Source organism: Branchiostoma lanceolatum, chromosome 3 (genome assembly GCF_035083965.1).
Source record: "Branchiostoma lanceolatum isolate klBraLanc5 chromosome 3, klBraLanc5.hap2, whole genome shotgun sequence".
In the NCBI taxonomy this organism is placed as follows: domain Eukaryota; kingdom Metazoa; phylum Chordata; class Leptocardii; order Amphioxiformes; family Branchiostomatidae; genus Branchiostoma; species Branchiostoma lanceolatum.
In genome coordinates this window covers 26,010,809-26,028,592 of record NC_089724.1, presented here as the reverse complement: position 1 = coordinate 26,028,592, position 17,784 = coordinate 26,010,809, and the positions used below count along the sequence as shown (strand labels likewise).

The 17,784-nt window shown below is 41.2% G+C and overlaps 1 protein-coding gene and 1 long non-coding RNA gene across 2 annotated transcripts; one reads left to right on the top strand and one right to left on the bottom strand.

Moving 5' to 3' along the window:
* The first annotated feature begins 1,137 nt into the window (after nucleotides 1-1,137).
* LOC136429473 (cytochrome P450 2D26-like) lies at nucleotides 1,138-5,448 on the top strand. The gene is made up of 7 exons (XM_066419304.1): nucleotides 1,138-1,346; nucleotides 2,468-2,681; nucleotides 3,187-3,731; nucleotides 4,112-4,288; nucleotides 4,429-4,623; nucleotides 4,896-5,022; nucleotides 5,194-5,448. Exons 1-7 carry the CDS (start codon nucleotides 1,158-1,160, stop codon nucleotides 5,376-5,378), a joined length of 1,632 nt encoding a protein of 543 aa, XP_066275401.1. The 5' UTR covers nucleotides 1,138-1,157; the 3' UTR covers nucleotides 5,379-5,448.
* A 1,551-nt stretch (nucleotides 5,449-6,999) lies between these two features.
* LOC136431227 (uncharacterized) lies at nucleotides 7,000-10,692 on the bottom strand. Its single transcript, XR_010754995.1, has 2 exons — nucleotides 9,693-10,692; nucleotides 7,000-8,007 (listed from the first exon to the last, which is right to left on the bottom strand). It is a non-coding gene; the product is annotated as an uncharacterized lncRNA (long non-coding RNA).
* Between the last annotated feature and the right edge of the window lie 7,092 nt (nucleotides 10,693-17,784).

Genomic DNA, 17,784 nt, shown 5'->3' with positions numbered 1-17,784 from the left:
CGCAGGGTCATTATGCATGAACACGGGGATATTTGTGCACGGTTATTGATTAGTGGCGAAATACAAACACGACCTTCACTCGACAAAAAGGGTGACGTGTGCATGCTCCCATTGCGTAGCAAGAAATAAACTAATCTCCAAGCAGATCTACACGGGGCGCGAAAATCGTATAAGCTAGCCAGAGAAGCTCCAGTCAGTCTTATCTGGCTGACTGGACCTTCTCTGGCTAGCATATACGATTTTCGCGCCCCGTGTAGATCTGCTTGGAGATTAGAAATAAACGACCAGCTTCTCTTGGGTCAGCTTCACCACGGAAACTTTTGGCCATTTTTATAACGGCCTGAGCGCTAACCCGCCTGGCTCGTAGTAGCACGACGGGAGGGAGGGGGTTATCTAAAAAAAACTACCGGGTCTTGGGCAGTAAAACTCCGTCAGAGGACGGGTGAACTGCGTTATAATATTTTGCATGTCATGTCGCAATTGTTACAAAACGGGCAACTTTTTAACTTTTTCGGCCTTTTTTTAGACGACATTGGTGTAATGCGGTCAGGAGCTGAGACCGTGCGGTCGATCAGGAGCTAAGACCGCGCGGTTAGTGACACACACAACATGTGATGTTGATGTTGGTGATAGTGCTAACCCTGACTAGATTGACGTAGGACGGCGCACAGGTCATAGGGGCGCGCCATGTTGATCAGGGAGGTTATGTTGCCAACCATATTTTCTCCTAGATTATTCAAATTAGGTTCTCATTTGCATGATTGATTTCTATTAATTGTCGTCTCCTTCTATGTTACATATTGCATGTGTTTGAAATTCCTGTCATACTCAAAGAACACATTGTAGACTCATACATTTTCTGTGCAAAGTAAGGATTACATTGCGATCTTTTTTGGTACAACAAAAGTACAAGGACTTTCATAAGGTCCACTACATCTATACATACCAACAGTCAAGTGGATACAAGTGAATTAACCTATACATAAATGTATATGAATAGATATTACATGCAATTTGTAGAATCTGTATATACATTGTAAGCATACGAAAGACTCCCCCGTGCTTGTAGTGGTGTGTCCCGTGGGTCAAAGGTCGATAAGATAACACTGCGACGCAAAGTTCGCTGGCGAGCCTTCGACGGACACAAACCATACAAAATGTTCACGTTGATGGAAGCAGTGGCGGCGGTTCGTCTCTATGTGGATCTTCCGACGATCCTGGTGGCGATGTCGACCTGTCTGCTGACTTACATGTACCTGCAGCGTCACAAGAACCTACCGCCCGGCCCCCCGACCTTGCCGATACTAGGGAACATCCCGTATATGGCTTGGATATATTGGAAAGGGGTACGTGTTGTATAAGTAAGGTAACCATTGTAGTAACTCTATCTTGTGGAGATGTTTCTATCCTAGAGTCGAGAAGAGAGAAGAGTCACTGTTACAGTTATATATATGTAACCCGTTATGCTACGGTCACATTTTCAAGCCGGGACCCGACCGGGCTGTTTGAGAAAACAAAGAATAAAAGCTGCATATCAAGAATATACATAACGTATGGTAAGGAATAGTTTTTCAAAAGTTTTGTGTGTTTTGTTGTCTTCTATATCATAGTTTTCGTTCTCACAAGCTGTCCGGCCGGGCCCCGGCTTGGAAATGTGACCCTAGCATTACATCGGAGTGGCCTTTGCATCGCACCTTGAAGTGACCTTTCGGGTCTTGTTATGCTTAGGTCACATTTCCAATCCGGGGCCCGGCCGGGTCGTCTTTGGGAACGAAAAATATGACATAAAAGACAAAAAAACACAATACATACCAAACATTATCTAAGAGCATAGCTTGTGCATATCTATTGATATACACTTTAATTTTCTGTTTCCGAAAATAGCCTGGCCGGGCCCCGGTTTGGAAATGTGACCCTAGCATTACGTGGTGACCATTGAGCAAAAAAGAAATGAAGAAAAAATGGACCGGTGTTCAAATGGAAGAAATTGTCATATAATGCATGATGTATAAAAAAAGTATTGGTCGTACACAGTCTTTGGAGACTTTTTATTGCGTTGTGATTTGCTTGTACTAAGTTTGTAGTGCCGAAGTCCAGTTTGCTGATCAAAGTTCCGGGCGGGCGCAGAAAGTTAGAAAACATGACTTCGGTCCATCCTATTTCAATAAATACTTAATCAACTGTATGGGTAAACATGTCATTGGAAATCTATTTCATTGCCAAAATTCCGCTGCTAACGTCAGACACTGTGTTCACATGGGAATTTCGGAAAATTGCAGTTTAAGTTTGATACAATCAATCATTCGCAAGTATCAGGGTCTGATGCATGGCAGCTACAGACATGCAGAGGTCTCAACAGGTTTGTCTACTCTCGGCGTAGACCTTCCAGTCAGTTCTGGTGATCCCCAGCCCTTGTGGAGCGTGTAGAAAATCACTACAACTATATCTGTTTTCTTTGGCCCACTAGTCTACCTTCCCACCCGATACCTTGTACCAGCTATCTCAGAAGTACGGTGACGTCATGACCATGTGGGTCGCGAGGGAACCTTACGTCATCATCAGTGGATACGAGACGATCCGAGAGGTCCTGGTCAGAAGGGCCGAGGACTTCTCCAGTCGGAAAGTTCCGCCAGCGATCGTGGACACCCGTGGAGATGGGACGTCCTCCAAGGCAGCTAAAGGTGAGGCAAAAGGAACCTACTCTTTGCTTTTCTGTAGCTGAATTTCTGTAGCTATTTTATAGCATTTTCTGTAGCTGAATTTCTAAAGCCGGCGTCACAATTCATGCGAGCGTCGGCCGAATTTGTAGATCGCCCGAAGCTCGCCGAATTTCAAAATCGCCCGAGCGTCGACCGTATTTTCCAATGAAAATCTCGGGCAACGTCCGTCGAACACTAAAAACTAAAAATCCCCCATGAGATGGTACTATCTATTGGACATGGACGAAGTCAGTATCGACTAACCTGGTAAAAGGCCAATATTTGGATCAACTTTGATTTCTAAAAATCGCCCGAAGCCCGCGTAATCGACAGGACGTCGGCCGTACTTCGGCCGAAAATGCACATTTGAAGCTCGCCAACACGTGGCCGAGCTGAATTTCTTATTTGTGACGGGGGCTTAAGCAAATAAACCCGATTTCTTTACTACCAGAACGCGTTTTAAACAAAAAGGCAATTTTATATTCAGGTGTGCTGTTCGCCGAGTACGGACACGACTGGAGGCAGCAGCGAAGGTTTGCCCTGAAGACCCTCCGAGACTTCGGCGTCGGCAAGCGGAGCCTGGAGGGGAAGATTTGTGAGGAGGCCGCAGCTCTTAGTCAGGAACTCGTGGCGAAAGACGGTCAGCCGTTCAACATCAAGCATCTGATGCAAAACGCAGTTTCTAACATCATCTGCTCCATCGTCTTCGGGAAGCGGTTCGAGTATGGCGACCCTGAGTTCCTGTGGCTGATTGAGGTATTGAATGACAATGTAAATGTAAAGCCATCAGAGGACCTCCTGGCTAACATCCACCCCGCGCTACGCCATCTTCCCTTCGGCTCTCCGGAACAAAGGAAACTGGCAAAAAGCACGTCCAAACTCCAGACGTACTGTAGAGGACAGATAGAGACGCACAGGGAGACCTTTGACCCTAACGACATCCGGGACTTTATCGATGCCTTCTTGTTGGAACAGCAGCACGCCGGAGGAGAGCATGCGCAGTCCAGCTTCACGGACAAACAGCTGCAGGAGGTTGGTCTGAGTTCTTCTTACTGTTGTGTTTCACAAGGAAATGTTTAATCCTGAGCCGGAATATGTGTCCTGTACTGCACTTGAGTTATGTTGTGATCCGAATAAATTGTGATTTAAGAATAACACAACTGCCAGACTGTCTTGGACTCTCTGAGAAAAAATGTATTTGATTGTGTTTTATCTATATATATTAAATAAATGTATATTCGTTTTAGAGTGAGTTATAGTGCAGCATATTTCATCTTTGTCGTACCATTTGACTCTTTCCTCAATTTCTTTCTTCGAGTTTGAAACGAATTAAAGAAGATAGTCATTTATATTTCATTTTGTAGCATTAAGCAAAAATACCTGCCGTTTTTCCCTTTCAAAATTTATGACAGATAATCATGGACCTGTTTCTGGCTGGTACGGAGACCACTGCTACCACTATGTGCTGGGCTGTGCTGTACATGCTGCTGTATCCGGATGTACAGGAAAAGGCAAGTTGCCTTTTTGACAACGCCCAAGGGGCGAATCCAATCAGAAATATTTGTACATTGACATGCTATCTCCGCGTAGTATGTATGATGGCGATGTAACAATAGGCGCAATTCACCCTACACGTAGTGCTTCCAGGTCTGTTGAAGAATGAACCATTTTTATTGATTGGCTGATTGATTGATTGATTGATTGTGTATGTTTTCTTGTCCTATACTAGGTGCACCAAGAGATCGACTCTGTCCTGGGACAGGCCGTTCCGTCCTACGCTCTCCGGGACAAGATGCCCTACACAACAGCGACCCTAGCGGAAGTACAGCGCATCAACTCGGCAGTTCCGATCGGCGTTCCGCATTCCCCCTCCAGAACAACCACCCTGAACGGCTACACCATCCCTGCTGACGTGTCCATCATAGTACGTCTTTTCGTGAATGTCATAATTTGAGGGTGGGGGTGGCAAAACTCTAATGGAGAACTGGGCTTCTGACATATTGGACTAGCAATATTCTTGTGATCAAAATGTATCTCCCTTCTGATGTTTACTTTGAAGGTAGCAATCGAATGTTCTACTGCAATTGTTGTCATTACATCTTCTAAGTAGATTTCAGAAAACAAGACAACTCGTCAATGACAATGTACTGTGCAACCCAATATTCCATTACATGCATGATGTCGTGTTTGTTTCAGTCCAATATTTGGTCCGTGCACATGAACCCTCAGCTGTTCCCGGAGCCGCGGAACTTCAACCCCGACAGGTTCCTGGATCAGGACGGAAACTTCGTCAAGCACGAGGCGCTCATCCCGTTTTCCGTCGGTGAGTTGGGGGACTTTATGTCTCTCTGGACTCATCAAAGTTCAAGCCCTAGATGATTCTTTCCCCTATTCTTATAATTTTTTACTTTCGTTCCATACTCTGTCAATGTTTTGTTGTTTGGAGTATATTTTCCGAGTTGTTTCTGAAAATTTTGCTCTAAAAAAATCACAGGTCCTCGCGTGTGCCTGGGAGAACTGCTGGCAAAGATGGAGCTTTTCCTGCTGTACGTTTCCCTGATGCAGCGTTTCACCTTCCATCTGCCGGAGGGCGCACCTGCACCGTCCCCCGAAGGCAACATGACCGCCCTGATCAACATGCCGCACCCCTATGACCTGTGTGCCCTCTCACGTGGTTAGCGCCACTATCAGATTCAAGGTAGCAGAACACAGTTTTTCGCCTAGAATGATTTATTTACATTGTTGAGAACCTGAATTGACGCTTCAAAATTTGTAGTTGGGAACACAATGGCACAAAAAAATGAAATATTCAATATGTTTGACTTTTCCGGTTCATTGTTTTTAAACCCAATTTTATATGCCCTATGCAGGTCATGATAAATGTAGCCACAGTTGGCGGTAACAATATTCAGGCGAACGAAGAAACAAACATTCTATTTGTCTATTATGGAGCAAGTCTCAAACTCTGTGCACAGGAGAATATCTACGCCTTTTTAGGTACTGTGACGCACTACTTTATATACCAAAACTACTATTTGGGACGCCTGGGTTGCAGATGAATACTGTGTTCTGCGACCTTAGCACCACAGGTTGTGTGTGTACCTTAAATCGACAGCCAACAAATGTCATTTTCGTAATCACAATAACTTCCAAAGCCTTTTAATGTCATTAGTTATCCTTCTAATAAGAGATGGGATAGCAGTTAACTAACGGGGAGAGAGAACATGTGGAGACACTTGTGTCACCTCACTGAGGATGAACTGAACTAAAACGGGGAGAGTCAGAAGAAGTTCACAATCTTCCCACCCGACCTCTGCTTGGGGAATAAATGAATATACATCGATTAAAGGAGTCCTAAACTCCAGAGGGGGGAGTTATTTTCCAATGGATGGTAATTTTAGGAAGTAAAAATGAATATTTTTACAGTATACGATAAAGTACCCACTTGTCCCGTGCGCATCCAAAACCATTCAGTATTCTACCGAATTCCCCAGGTGACCCTCAGCCTATGTGTTTTTTTACAATGTGCCTGACAATGCCTGACAAAAGTTAGATTACAAAAAGAATGTCAGGGTGGTTAAGAAAAACTCGTCTTGCTATATGTTCTTTTATATCTTATTAACAAATTGGCCTTCTTATTGTGCTTAACCACCCCCATGTACGCCGAAAATATCCACGTTTAAAAAAAAATGTTTACGCATAGGGAATACACTGGTAGAGTCTGCAGGGGTTTAGTGAGTATCATATTGTTTTAAAAAACACACCTTGTGCAATTCACCACAAGCGGAATTCTGTACAAAATCGGCTGATTATGTATTGATTGATACATAATCTAGTGGAAAATAACACCGACTTCTGGAGTTTAGGACTCCTTTATAGTCTGACATGATGTGTACGTTTTTGTTTGTTTGCATTTCTACGTTTTGCACGAGTTTATCAGGGATGTATATCGATCTCCATTGATTGGAAATATTGGACCCCGATAGGCAAATTCAAAGTGTCAAAGTCTCGACCATTTGAATGTAGTAGCCACCCACAAGGCACAGTCGCCTATTGATGTGTACTATCACAAGTCTATATCGAGTACGATCTAAAATACAGAAAAAAAAAATTTAAAGTTGATTTTTATTTCACAAAATGCTCTATTCCACAATTGACAAATGATTTGCCTTTAATAACCCAATAGTCTCAAACAACACCACCATAGATATCCGTAGCTTACTATTAGACTACTCAAGCCGTTACAACAACAACAAATCTTTTGAAACATATCCTTTATTAAAAGAAATTTTTTAAAAAAAAATTGGAAAACACAGCTGTATCTGTTTGTTAGTTCATCAACTTGTTACTAAGATGAACAAAAGATAACACATTAATGGACATAATATAATTCTCTTGTTGTAAACGTTTTAGGCCCAGCAAGTAAATTGTACGGATGACATTCTTTGCAGACTCTGCAGATAGACGAAATGAACAAGATGCCTAAATCATGAAAACAGAGATCATAATCGTCGTGACAAGAACTGAAGCGATGAAACTTGGTATCACAGCCAACAAGTATTGCTGTGTGCAAGAAGTGCGAAAAGTAACACTACTATAGTAGCCTAGTATCATTATACTTTACAACTACATCAGGGACAATTAGTATTAGGGGCATTAGTATCACAAGTTTATACACCTACCGAACTTGTATCACTACAAGTACACACAAGTCGGAGAGAATAGCCCGCCTGCTTACTGCCTACGTGCACAGGCCAGAAGCTGACCCCTTATTTTCCATGTGGATCCTCCAGGAAATCCCTAGCCTCTGCTTCCCGGAGAGGAAAGACTTTTGTTAAATCAGGCGAAAATGCGCGCGCGAATGTCATCCAAAGAATTTACTTGCTGTGGCCTAACAAGAATTTAACATTGTAGGACATGAATGAGGCAATATCATAGAAAATAAGCTATATAATACCTTTCTGCTCAAACATTAGCATTTGTTGTTTTCTTTTGCCTTATTTTTGGGTGGGGGCTGTCTCCCTTTGCCATTGCCTATGTGGTACCTTTACGAGGAAGGCTGTTTAATCTTTTTCAAGTCTTCCTGAACAGAGTAACCGAAAGACGCATAGTCATCTTTGTATCTTTCTTGCATTCGCTGAACGTCCTCAATCGGGACATTCTTAAAAGCCTTCACGAGCACATTAGCACCTTTTCTCGCGCGCTTTGTGGGGAAAAGGTTGTCCCTTCCAACGACTCCAACTTGCCGGAAAAAGGTTTCCAGATCTTCCGCATAGTTTTCCATGTGAACAACGAAGTCGTAGTTTACCTGGAAAGGACGAACATGAACATTAGCATACAACCTTGTCTTAACTTACTATTCTATTGAACCATCTGAAATTTTGTTCACTTCATTAACATATCTATTCAGAGTTGGTATAAAACATAGTTCTGCCAGATCCTTCCATAGTCACTGACGAAAGATACTAGTAGCGGATGCTGTCTGAAACGTCTGACTGTTTCAAAATTTTATCCAGTTGCTTGAGTAACTATTTTTGGCGTATCTTACTGCCTGGATGTCTAACCTTCATCAACGGACAAACATGGCGGGTTATAGGTAAGCAATCGTTTGAAACCCAAACAAATTCAAACACAGATTTAGAAACAGACAAAATATTAGTAACAAAATAGACGAGGTTCGTAGGTAGAATCAGTACATAGTTATACTCAAGTAGACGGAATCCTTTAAGTATTGAAAATGTGGGCCAAATATGTTTTACCTTGTATTGATACACCATCCGTAGAATACAGCATGAAGTCAATACAATGAATGTATATGTCACAGTACAGATTGGAATCCAGTACAATCTGGAATGCTACTAGTACAGATGGGAATTCCAATCTGTACTAGTAGGATTCCAGATCCTACTAGTACAGATTGGAATTCACATCTGTATTAGTACGGATTGGAATCCTACTACTGAACTGGGTTCTGAATATTGGAATTCCAATCTGTCCTGGGATAAATGGGAATTCTAGCTGGACAATCTGTAATTGTAATAGGAGAAATTCGGATTGTATCAAATTTAACCAAAATGATTGGGAAAATAGACTGAATCATTTCATACCTAAAATTTCAGTTTAGGTAAGCCTACATTCACCATTACTATTCTAGGCAGGGCTCGCAATTCATTTTTGGAAATAGGTGTACCCAACCCCCAAAAAAATAGGTGCACGGAAAGAATTTTGGGTGCACCACATGAAATAAAGTTGAGTGTCAGCAAAACATAATTACAAAGTTTAACGCTTTTAAGAACTTCAATCTTTAATTCTAAAGCTAACTTCAAAATTTCAAACAAGTAATACATCAATTAATGTTGCTTACATTTCAAGAATAGTCTGTATACCCTATGGCCTTCAAAAATATATTGTGCACCAGAGCACTCACAGTCAAAAATTAGGTGCACAACTCCAATTTTGGATGCACACATGTGCACATGCACCCAGTATTTCGGGCCCTGCTAGGTGAATTACAATACAGTTCAGTTGTAGGATTCCAATCTGTATTAGAATTCCCAACTGTACTTGTAGGATCTGGAATCCTACTAGTACAGATCGGAATTCCAATCTATACTAGTACAGATGGGAATTCCAATCTATACTAGTGCAGATGGGAATTCCAATCTATACTAGTACAGATCGGAATTCCAATCTATACTAGTACAGATCGGAATTCCAATCTATACTAGTACAGATCGGAATTCCAATCTATACTAGTACAGATCGGAATTCCAATCTATACTAGTACAGGTCGGAATTCCAATCTATACTAGTACAGATCGGAATTCCAATCTATACTAGTACAGATCGGAATTCCAATCTATATTTGTACAGATCGGAATTCCAATCTATACTAGTACAGATTGGAATTCCTATCTGTACTAGTAGAATTCCAGATTGTACTGGATTCCCATCTGTACTGTGACATATATATTTGCTGACGAAGGTACTTACTTGGCAAAGATGACAAAAAGACGAAATTGGATGCCAGTGTTGATTGTAATACTCCGTCATATTCCACGCAACAGCTTTGACCAGGGCTCTGAAGGGGACAAGCCTGTGGCCTTGAGTCATTTCATTGCAGAACGGCTGCAATAAAAATACGTCATTGGGTGATTAGTTAGAACATATTGGAAAATCATTCAAATTAGTGCTGCGCACCGGTACTGTGTAACGGTACTGTACCGTAAAAATTGATTCGATGCAGGTCCAAAATACCGGATCATGAAGTACCGGTACTGAACCGATATAACTTTACACCATGTATGTGCTTATTTTGTGACTAATCTCCTGACCTCATGCAACACCAAACGTGACCAAAGTGACACCTTGGGACAGCGTAACTAATATGCAACAGATAATCCAGGTAGGCCGGGAGTTTTGATAGCAAGGCCAATGGAGTTTGGTGGTAAGGAACTTAGTTATGTTCTTTGAATAAATGAATGAAAGACCTTTATTGTACATTCATGCCCCGGGGGCCTAGATACAGGTCGTCTAACTTAACACATGGAACATACAAGGACATAATACAACAATACAAGCTGTAAACATATAGAGTAGACAAACGTGTTATCAAACTAAGCTAGTCCAGTAGTGTCGACTTCTTCTCGCTTCTTTGTACATGTGTAAATGTATGAACAGACAATATTACTTATACAAGGATTATCCAGGCGTAATAAAAAATATGAATTCGTCTGTTGCATTAAGATGTTCGAAATATGGGAATTTTTCTTTGATAAAGTTAAAGAGTACACTTCTTTCGATATCGTATAATTTACAATCTAAGACGAAATGTTGCTCATCTTCTATTCGATTTAAATTACAATGTTGACAAAGTCTATAAATAATAAAGATACTGACAAGTGGAAAACAGTTCATGGTTTTGTCATTGAAGAAGTTCAGAAAAACACTTGTTAATTTTGTTCAGGTACAGGTACAGGTACAGGTCCGGACCTGTACCTAAACCTCTGTACCAGTACCTGTACCTGACGTTACGTTTAAGAACACAGCACTAATTCAAATGTAATGCAGAAGGACACTGTTTATGTTTTAAAACCTAGCCGATGATTCTTTTCACGTATATGCTTTGCTTCTCGAAAACAATACATTTAAGGCACACGGCTAAAGGTGGAATGTTAACTTGGCAGTGATTACCAAAGTACATGACGTTTGCAGATAACAAAGATTCAATCTAACCTCATTATGTGACGTCGGTGGGCATACAGCTTCTCTCATACGTTGGTATCTCTCATTCCAATTATACATAGGCCATCCGACAAAGAAGCTGTTCCATACAGATGCAAGCCTGCAGAAGGAAGGTGAATGTTAGTTTCTGTAGTACATCGTTCCGTTCTACATCGATCACGAAACATGTCATCAACCGATATCAGGACAAACAACGTAAGCACATAGGCATGTTTCAGGCCAGTCAAACCATGTAACTTGTTTGGCCTAGAACCCAGAGGTACTGGGTTCGAATCTCCTGACATGCCAATTATGTTGTGCCCTTGGCAAAGGTACTTTACAGGACTTTCACTCCACCCAGGTGTAAAATGGGTACCTAGCTTCGGTTAGGGATGTTTCTCGGATAGAACGTTTGGCCTGAGAGCCACGCCTCGATCACGTAAAAGAGCCTACCACACTTATAGAAAAGAAAAAAGTTAATACTAGTGTAACACGAGATGTAACTAGAAAAACCGGTTAAACAGGACAAAGTCACTGACTCATAATCGTAGTACTAGTATGTAAATGTCACTGATATGTAAATCATTTACATATATCATTGGCATTGACATGCCTGACAGTCAGTGACTCAATTTGTTTTTAGACATAGCTGTATATCGTAACACGTATAGATGGGTAAATACAAAAATGACTGCTTTCTCATTAGAAAATACCGAAACTCATGATTAGCCCAAGCCCCACTCGCGCTCGATTGTAACACTATATATGTTAGCCCTTACTGTATTACATGTAGTAATTAGGATGTTAAGTTTTATTCTACACCTCGTTTTTTGTACAATGTTAAATAGTTGTTGCCATGCATTGTATCGCGTACAATTGTCGTGCAATTAAGTTCTTCTCTAAAGAATCATGACTCACCTTTCCAGTGGGTTGCGCGCCACCAAAAACTTGCGGTAAGTGTTGAGACGCACACGGATCTCGTCTTCAGGGAACTCTGCGAGGACCGGTAAGGGTTGACTAGTATTCGTTGCAAGCCGTCTGACTTCATTTCGACTCATGTTAGTCCCCAGTTCAAGGTTGTAGAGCAGCTGGAGGGTTGACCAACTCCCGCCCTTATACACTCGGCAATATAAGACCTTGTACTTATCGACGACGACAAGATTTTTTAAAATGTCTCTTGGGGGTGTCTGAAATAAAATGAAATAAAATGCAAAGGAAAAATCGTATGAAAGGCAGGATTACCAAAAGACGTCTAACTAATTTCAAAGCAGATCTATTGGTGGCGATGACAGTATCCAGGGCAACAGCAGGGCAACAGCAGGGCAACAGCAGGGCAACAGCAGGGCAACAGCAGGGCAACAGCAGTATCATCGGCCACCCGAACGCCATGGCCAATAATGCTGCTTTTGACCTTTGGATACTGTCATTGCCACCGATAGATCTGCTTCGATATTAAGTCTTAACCAATGCAGACACGAAATGTCTTATTCATCTATCAATCTGTTGGTCCTGCTGTTCAAGACACACGACCATACTTCTATGTTACAAAGTGCTAGGCCCGCTGATCAAGGACAATACAGTGCGTGTAACGGAACGTAGATGTACATACATTTTGTACATACACTGAATTAACTGCGATACATATTTGCACTCGCATCTACAGTTCGGTTGTATCTACCAGCTTCAATTTGCAGAGGGTGATCGAAACTCCTAGGTTTGGTCATCTCTCGTTGATGGCTATGGTCTCTACACTAGTTCTAGTAGAGCTATCTAGTATCTGCTGTGTGAAGTCGGGGTCAGTATGTGAAGAAAAAGGTAGTCCCCAAGCAGATTTTGGGAGGCCAACTCGCTACGTTTCCCAGCTGCCCGTTTCTGTTACAAGCTGCCACATGTTGGGGGACTTTGCCTCCCAACATCTGCTTAAAGGCACCCAAAGCAATATTAGGGACCAAACAATGGAAATGAAAACAAAATGTATTGTAGTGACATTTACTAACACTGTCTAGCACATGTGTGTAATAACTTCATACTTTGAGCATTTAAAAACCTTGCAAAAATATGGCATGCGATGATCCCCTTAGTTTCGTGAGCCTACGAAAACTCCGGCGACGATTTTCAGTGAGTTCTCACATTACAACGAAGTCATATGTTTGAATCATGGACGTCGTTAAACATTGTGATAGTGTTGTTTGAACTTATCATTTATGTAAATAAATTGACTTTCAAAATCCGATTTTCGGTCCCTAATATTGCTTGGGTTGCCTTTAAAGATTAAGAGAATTGTCTCCAGTACATTTCCGGAGTTTCCTTTCAAGGATGGCCTGGTTAAGCTAGGGTCACATTTCTAGTCCGGGGCCCGAACGGGCAGTCTTTTAGAACGAAAAGTATGATATAAAAGACAACAAAAACCAGAACGTACCCAAAATTTTTTAAGAGCATAGCTTGTGCAAATTTATTGACATACACTTTGATTTTTCGTTTCCGCAAACAGCCCGGCCGGGCCCCGGTTAGGAAATGTGACCCTAGCATTACCAGACTCACCCACGTCACATGCTACATGTAATGAGCCATTCAGGTGGGAAGCCTCTAATTATCTACCGCCTATTAAGGCCACAGGCTCGTTATCAAGACTCGCTATCTAATACATGTACATGGTATTCATGTAAGAAAGAGACTGTCAAAAGTCCACGAAAAACATGCATTGACAGGGGTGTCCGACCTCAAAAGTTTCAATCTAGAGCAGAGTTTTTACATTCTACACGGCATAACCCGTAGGCGACACTCCAGTAATCCGCGCAGGCGCAGAAGGCCAACTTTGTTTGGTACCCTTGGTAAAGGTAGCTGTAAAGGGGCTTTTTTCAGGATATGTTGATATTTTGGAGATGGATGTTACAGGTAAGGGTTTCTACCTTCGTATTAAGTTGAAAAATCAGACCTTCATCCATGTTTGTGGTGTCTGTAGGCCTGCAAAGTTTGCTGTTTTTGTGTGATTATCAGGTGGAGAGGGGGGTCAAAGGTCAATTTTGGCAAACAAGGTCGGATTCGTAGGGGTTGCGCCGATTAGAAAGTTGAAATTATGCTCTAGGTTGAAACTTTAGAGGCCTGACAGCCCTGCCAATGCATGTTTTGCATGGACTAAAACTCAGGTAGGTGACTTTTGACAGCTTCTTTCTTACATGATTGCCATATATTAAGATAGGAAGCTTGATTACGCTTCTGTGGCCCGTACGTACTCAGACACGTTTACAAAAATTGACCTTTGACCCCTCATACTACCTGATAACCACACCAAAACATCAAACTTCTACAGCCTACAGACACCACAAACATGGCTAAAAGTCTGATTTTTTTAACACAATAAGAAGGTAAAAACTTACCTGTAATATCCAGCTCCCAAATACAAACATGTCCCAAAGAAAAGCCACTCTATAGTCACTTTTACCAAGGGTACCAAACCTAGCTAAAAGTGGGTCTTCTGCGCCTGCGTTAATTACTGGTCCGTGGCCTTAAGGCCTAAACCTGGACAGGCTGCTCCCAACCTTACGCCAACTTTTAGTGAACCTTGCAGCAAGGTCGTGGGGGGGAGGGGTAACTGAATGTCCTGAAAGTGTAACATGGGCTTTACCCGACAACATGGTGGCCGTGGATTCATGTTATAATCAATTTGACGTCAATGTATAGCCAGCGTAGTTAGGGCCCTGTCACACTGGAGCGTATACTGAAGTGCGCGTGAGTTGCGCATTAACATTTTTTGGTTAAAGTAAGGTTTGCGGGGAAAATTTGCTTTCTACTTTGACCAATCGTTGTGCATTCTAGTGATCGAACCTAAGAAATCACTTATTCGGCTGCAAACTTAACCTAAACGAAAAACATATTAATATGCAACCCATGCGGACTTGTAATTGTATTAACACACAGGTGTGACAGGGGCTTAAAACTGATAAAGACTAGATAGAGACTGTCATACTTGAGCTAACCTCAGATCTGTTGATGTTTTTCCTGCAGTAGTCTTTAATCAGGTGTGTCCCCGCCCGGCGCTCGTATGGACTGTGAGATTCTTCGTCTGCAAAACAGAGGGATATTTGAGGAGGAAGTGGTTGAATTGATTTCCGCAATAGACTGATGTTGAATGCATGACTGAATGAATGAATGAATGAATGAATGAATGAATGAATGAAGGTAAGAGAGAATGATTTAATAAATTAATCTAATGAATGAATGATTGAACTAACTAATTAATCAATTAATCAATCAAATTGACAATCTACCAGGGTTCTACTTAGGATTTAGATTATCATCAAGATGCAAAAACCTTTACTCTCTATGACTACTGTGTAGTCATTTTTGGTCATTATTGGTCAGTTTCTTAGATATGTCAATTAATGACTTAATTAATTTATTGATTGATGAAGACCTTTATTTTACATAATATACCCACAGGATCAAGTAAAGGTCACAACAAAAGAACAGTTAACAGACACATAAGTTTATACATTGTCAAGTTACGACATGGATAGTAATGTTAGTAAAGGCGATTTCTTGTCCCTTTTTTGTAATGGTAAAAATGTAAAAGCAGATCTGTTTCATAGAAGGTTTGTCTGAACTCGTTGGAGATATAAATTTGTTTGTATCACTATGGTGTATGAAGTAGGGAAACATTGTTTGTATCACTAAGGTGTATGAAGTAGGGAAACATTGTTTGTATCACTAAGGTGTATGAAGTAGGGAAACATTGTTTGTATCACTAAGGTGTATGAAGTAGGGAAACATTGTTTGTATCACTATGGTGTATGAAGTAGGGAAACATTGTTCGTATCACTAAGGTGTATGAAGTAGGGAAACATTGTTTGTGTCACTAAGGTGTATGAAGTAGGGAAACATTGTTTGTATCACTAAGGTGTATGAAGTAGGGAAACATTTTTTGTATAACTAAGGTGTATGAAGTAGGGAAACATTTTTTGTATCACTAAGGTGTATGAAGTAGGGAAACATTGTTTGTATCACTAAGGTGTATGAAGTAGGGAAACATTGTTTTGTATCACTATGGTGTATGAAGTAGGGAAACATTGTATCACTAAGGTGTATGAAGTAGGGAAACATTGTTTGTATCACTAAGGTGTATCTGTCTGTATCTGTATCTGTATAGCCGGTATAACCGCCATTCGGCGTAACACACCAGCTTGTATGAAGTAGGGAAACATTGTTTGTATCACTAAGGTGTATGAAGTAGGGAAACATTGTTTTGTATCACTAAGGTGTATCTGTCTGTATCTGTATCTGTATAGCCGGTATAACCGCCATTCGGCGTAACACACCAACTTGTATGAAGTAGGGAAACATTGTTTGTATCACTAAGGTGTATGAAGTAGGAAAACATTGTTTTGTATCACTAAGGTGTATCTGTCTGTATCTGTATCTGTATAGCCGGTATAACCGCCATTCGGCGTAACACACCAGCTTGTATGAAGTAGAGAAACATTGTTTGTATCACTAAGGTGTATGAAGTAGGGAAACATTGTTTTGTATCACTAAGGTGTATTAAGTAGGGAAACATTGTATCACTAAGGTGTATGAAGTAGGGAAACATTGTTGGTATCACTAAGGTGTATCTGTCTGTATCTGTATCTGTATAGCCGGTATAACCGCCAGTCGGCGTAACACACCAGCTTGTATGAAGTAGGGAAACATTGTTTGTATCACTAAGGTGTATGAAGTAGGGAAACATTGTTTGTATCACTAAGGTGTATGAAGTAGAGAAACATTTTTTGTATCACTAAGGTGTATGAAGTAGGGAAACATTGTTCGTATCACTAAGGTGTATGAAGTAGGGAAACATTGTTTGTATCACTAAGGTGTATGAAGTAGGGAAACATTGTTTGTATCACTAAGGTGTATGAAGTAGGGAAACATTGTTTGTATCACTAAGGTGTATGAAGTAGGGAAACATTGTTTGTATCACTAAGGTGTATGAAGTAGGGAAACATTGTTTTGTATCACTATGGTGTATGAAGTAGGGAAACATTGTATCACTAAGGTGTATGAAGTAGGGAAACATTGTTTGTATCACTAAGGTGTATCTGTCTGTATCTGTATCTGTATAGCCGGTATAACCGCCATTCGGCGTAACACACCAGCTTGTATGAAGTAGGGAAACATTGTTTGTATCACTAAGGTGTATGAGGTAGGGAAACATTGTTTGTATCACTAAGGTGTATAAAAGTAGGGAAACATTGTTTGTATCACTAAGGTGTATGAAGTAGGGAAACATTGTTTGTATCACTAAGGTGTATGAAGTAGGGAAACATTGTTGGTATCACTAAGGTGTATGAAGTAGGGAAACATTGTTCGTATCACTATGGTGTATGAAGTAGGGAAACATTGTTTGTATCACTTAGGTGTATGAAGGAGGGAAACATTGTTTGTATCACTAAGGTGTATGAAGTAGGGAAACATTGTTTGTATCACTATGGTGTATGAAGTAGGGAAACATTGTTTGTATCACTAAGGTGTATGAAGTAGGGAAACATTGTTTGTATCACTAAGGTGTATGAAGTAGGGAAACATTGTTTGTATCACTAAGGTGTATGAAGTAGGGAACCCATCCTCTGCTTGGAGAGTACCGTGAGCTGATCCATTTTCACCCAGCCGCTATAATTACCGACCGCATTATTAAAGCGATTTACAGTACCTGACGCACGTTGTTGAGTTGTGTTTCCCTCTGGCTGCTGTGTTTTTGCCTTAATCGCGGGAACCGCCATGTCCGGCTGTTTCACGTCAAACAGGAGTGGAGAGGTGAAGAGCAGAAGCAGGATAGCAGCAGACACGATCACAATGGCGATTCTAGCCGACGCCATGGCGAGGA

Coding starts and splice junctions, on each gene's coding strand:
- LOC136429473 (XM_066419304.1), top strand. CDS start 1,158: ATGTTCACGTTGATGGAAGCAGTGGCGGCGGTTCGTCTCTATGTGGAT. Junction 1,347..2,467: donor CTTGGATATATTGGAAAGGG/GTACGTGTTGTA, acceptor TTGGCCCACTAG/TCTACCTTCCCACCCGATAC. Junction 4,624..4,895: donor CTGCTGACGTGTCCATCATA/GTACGTCTTTTC, acceptor TGTTTGTTTCAG/TCCAATATTTGGTCCGTGCA.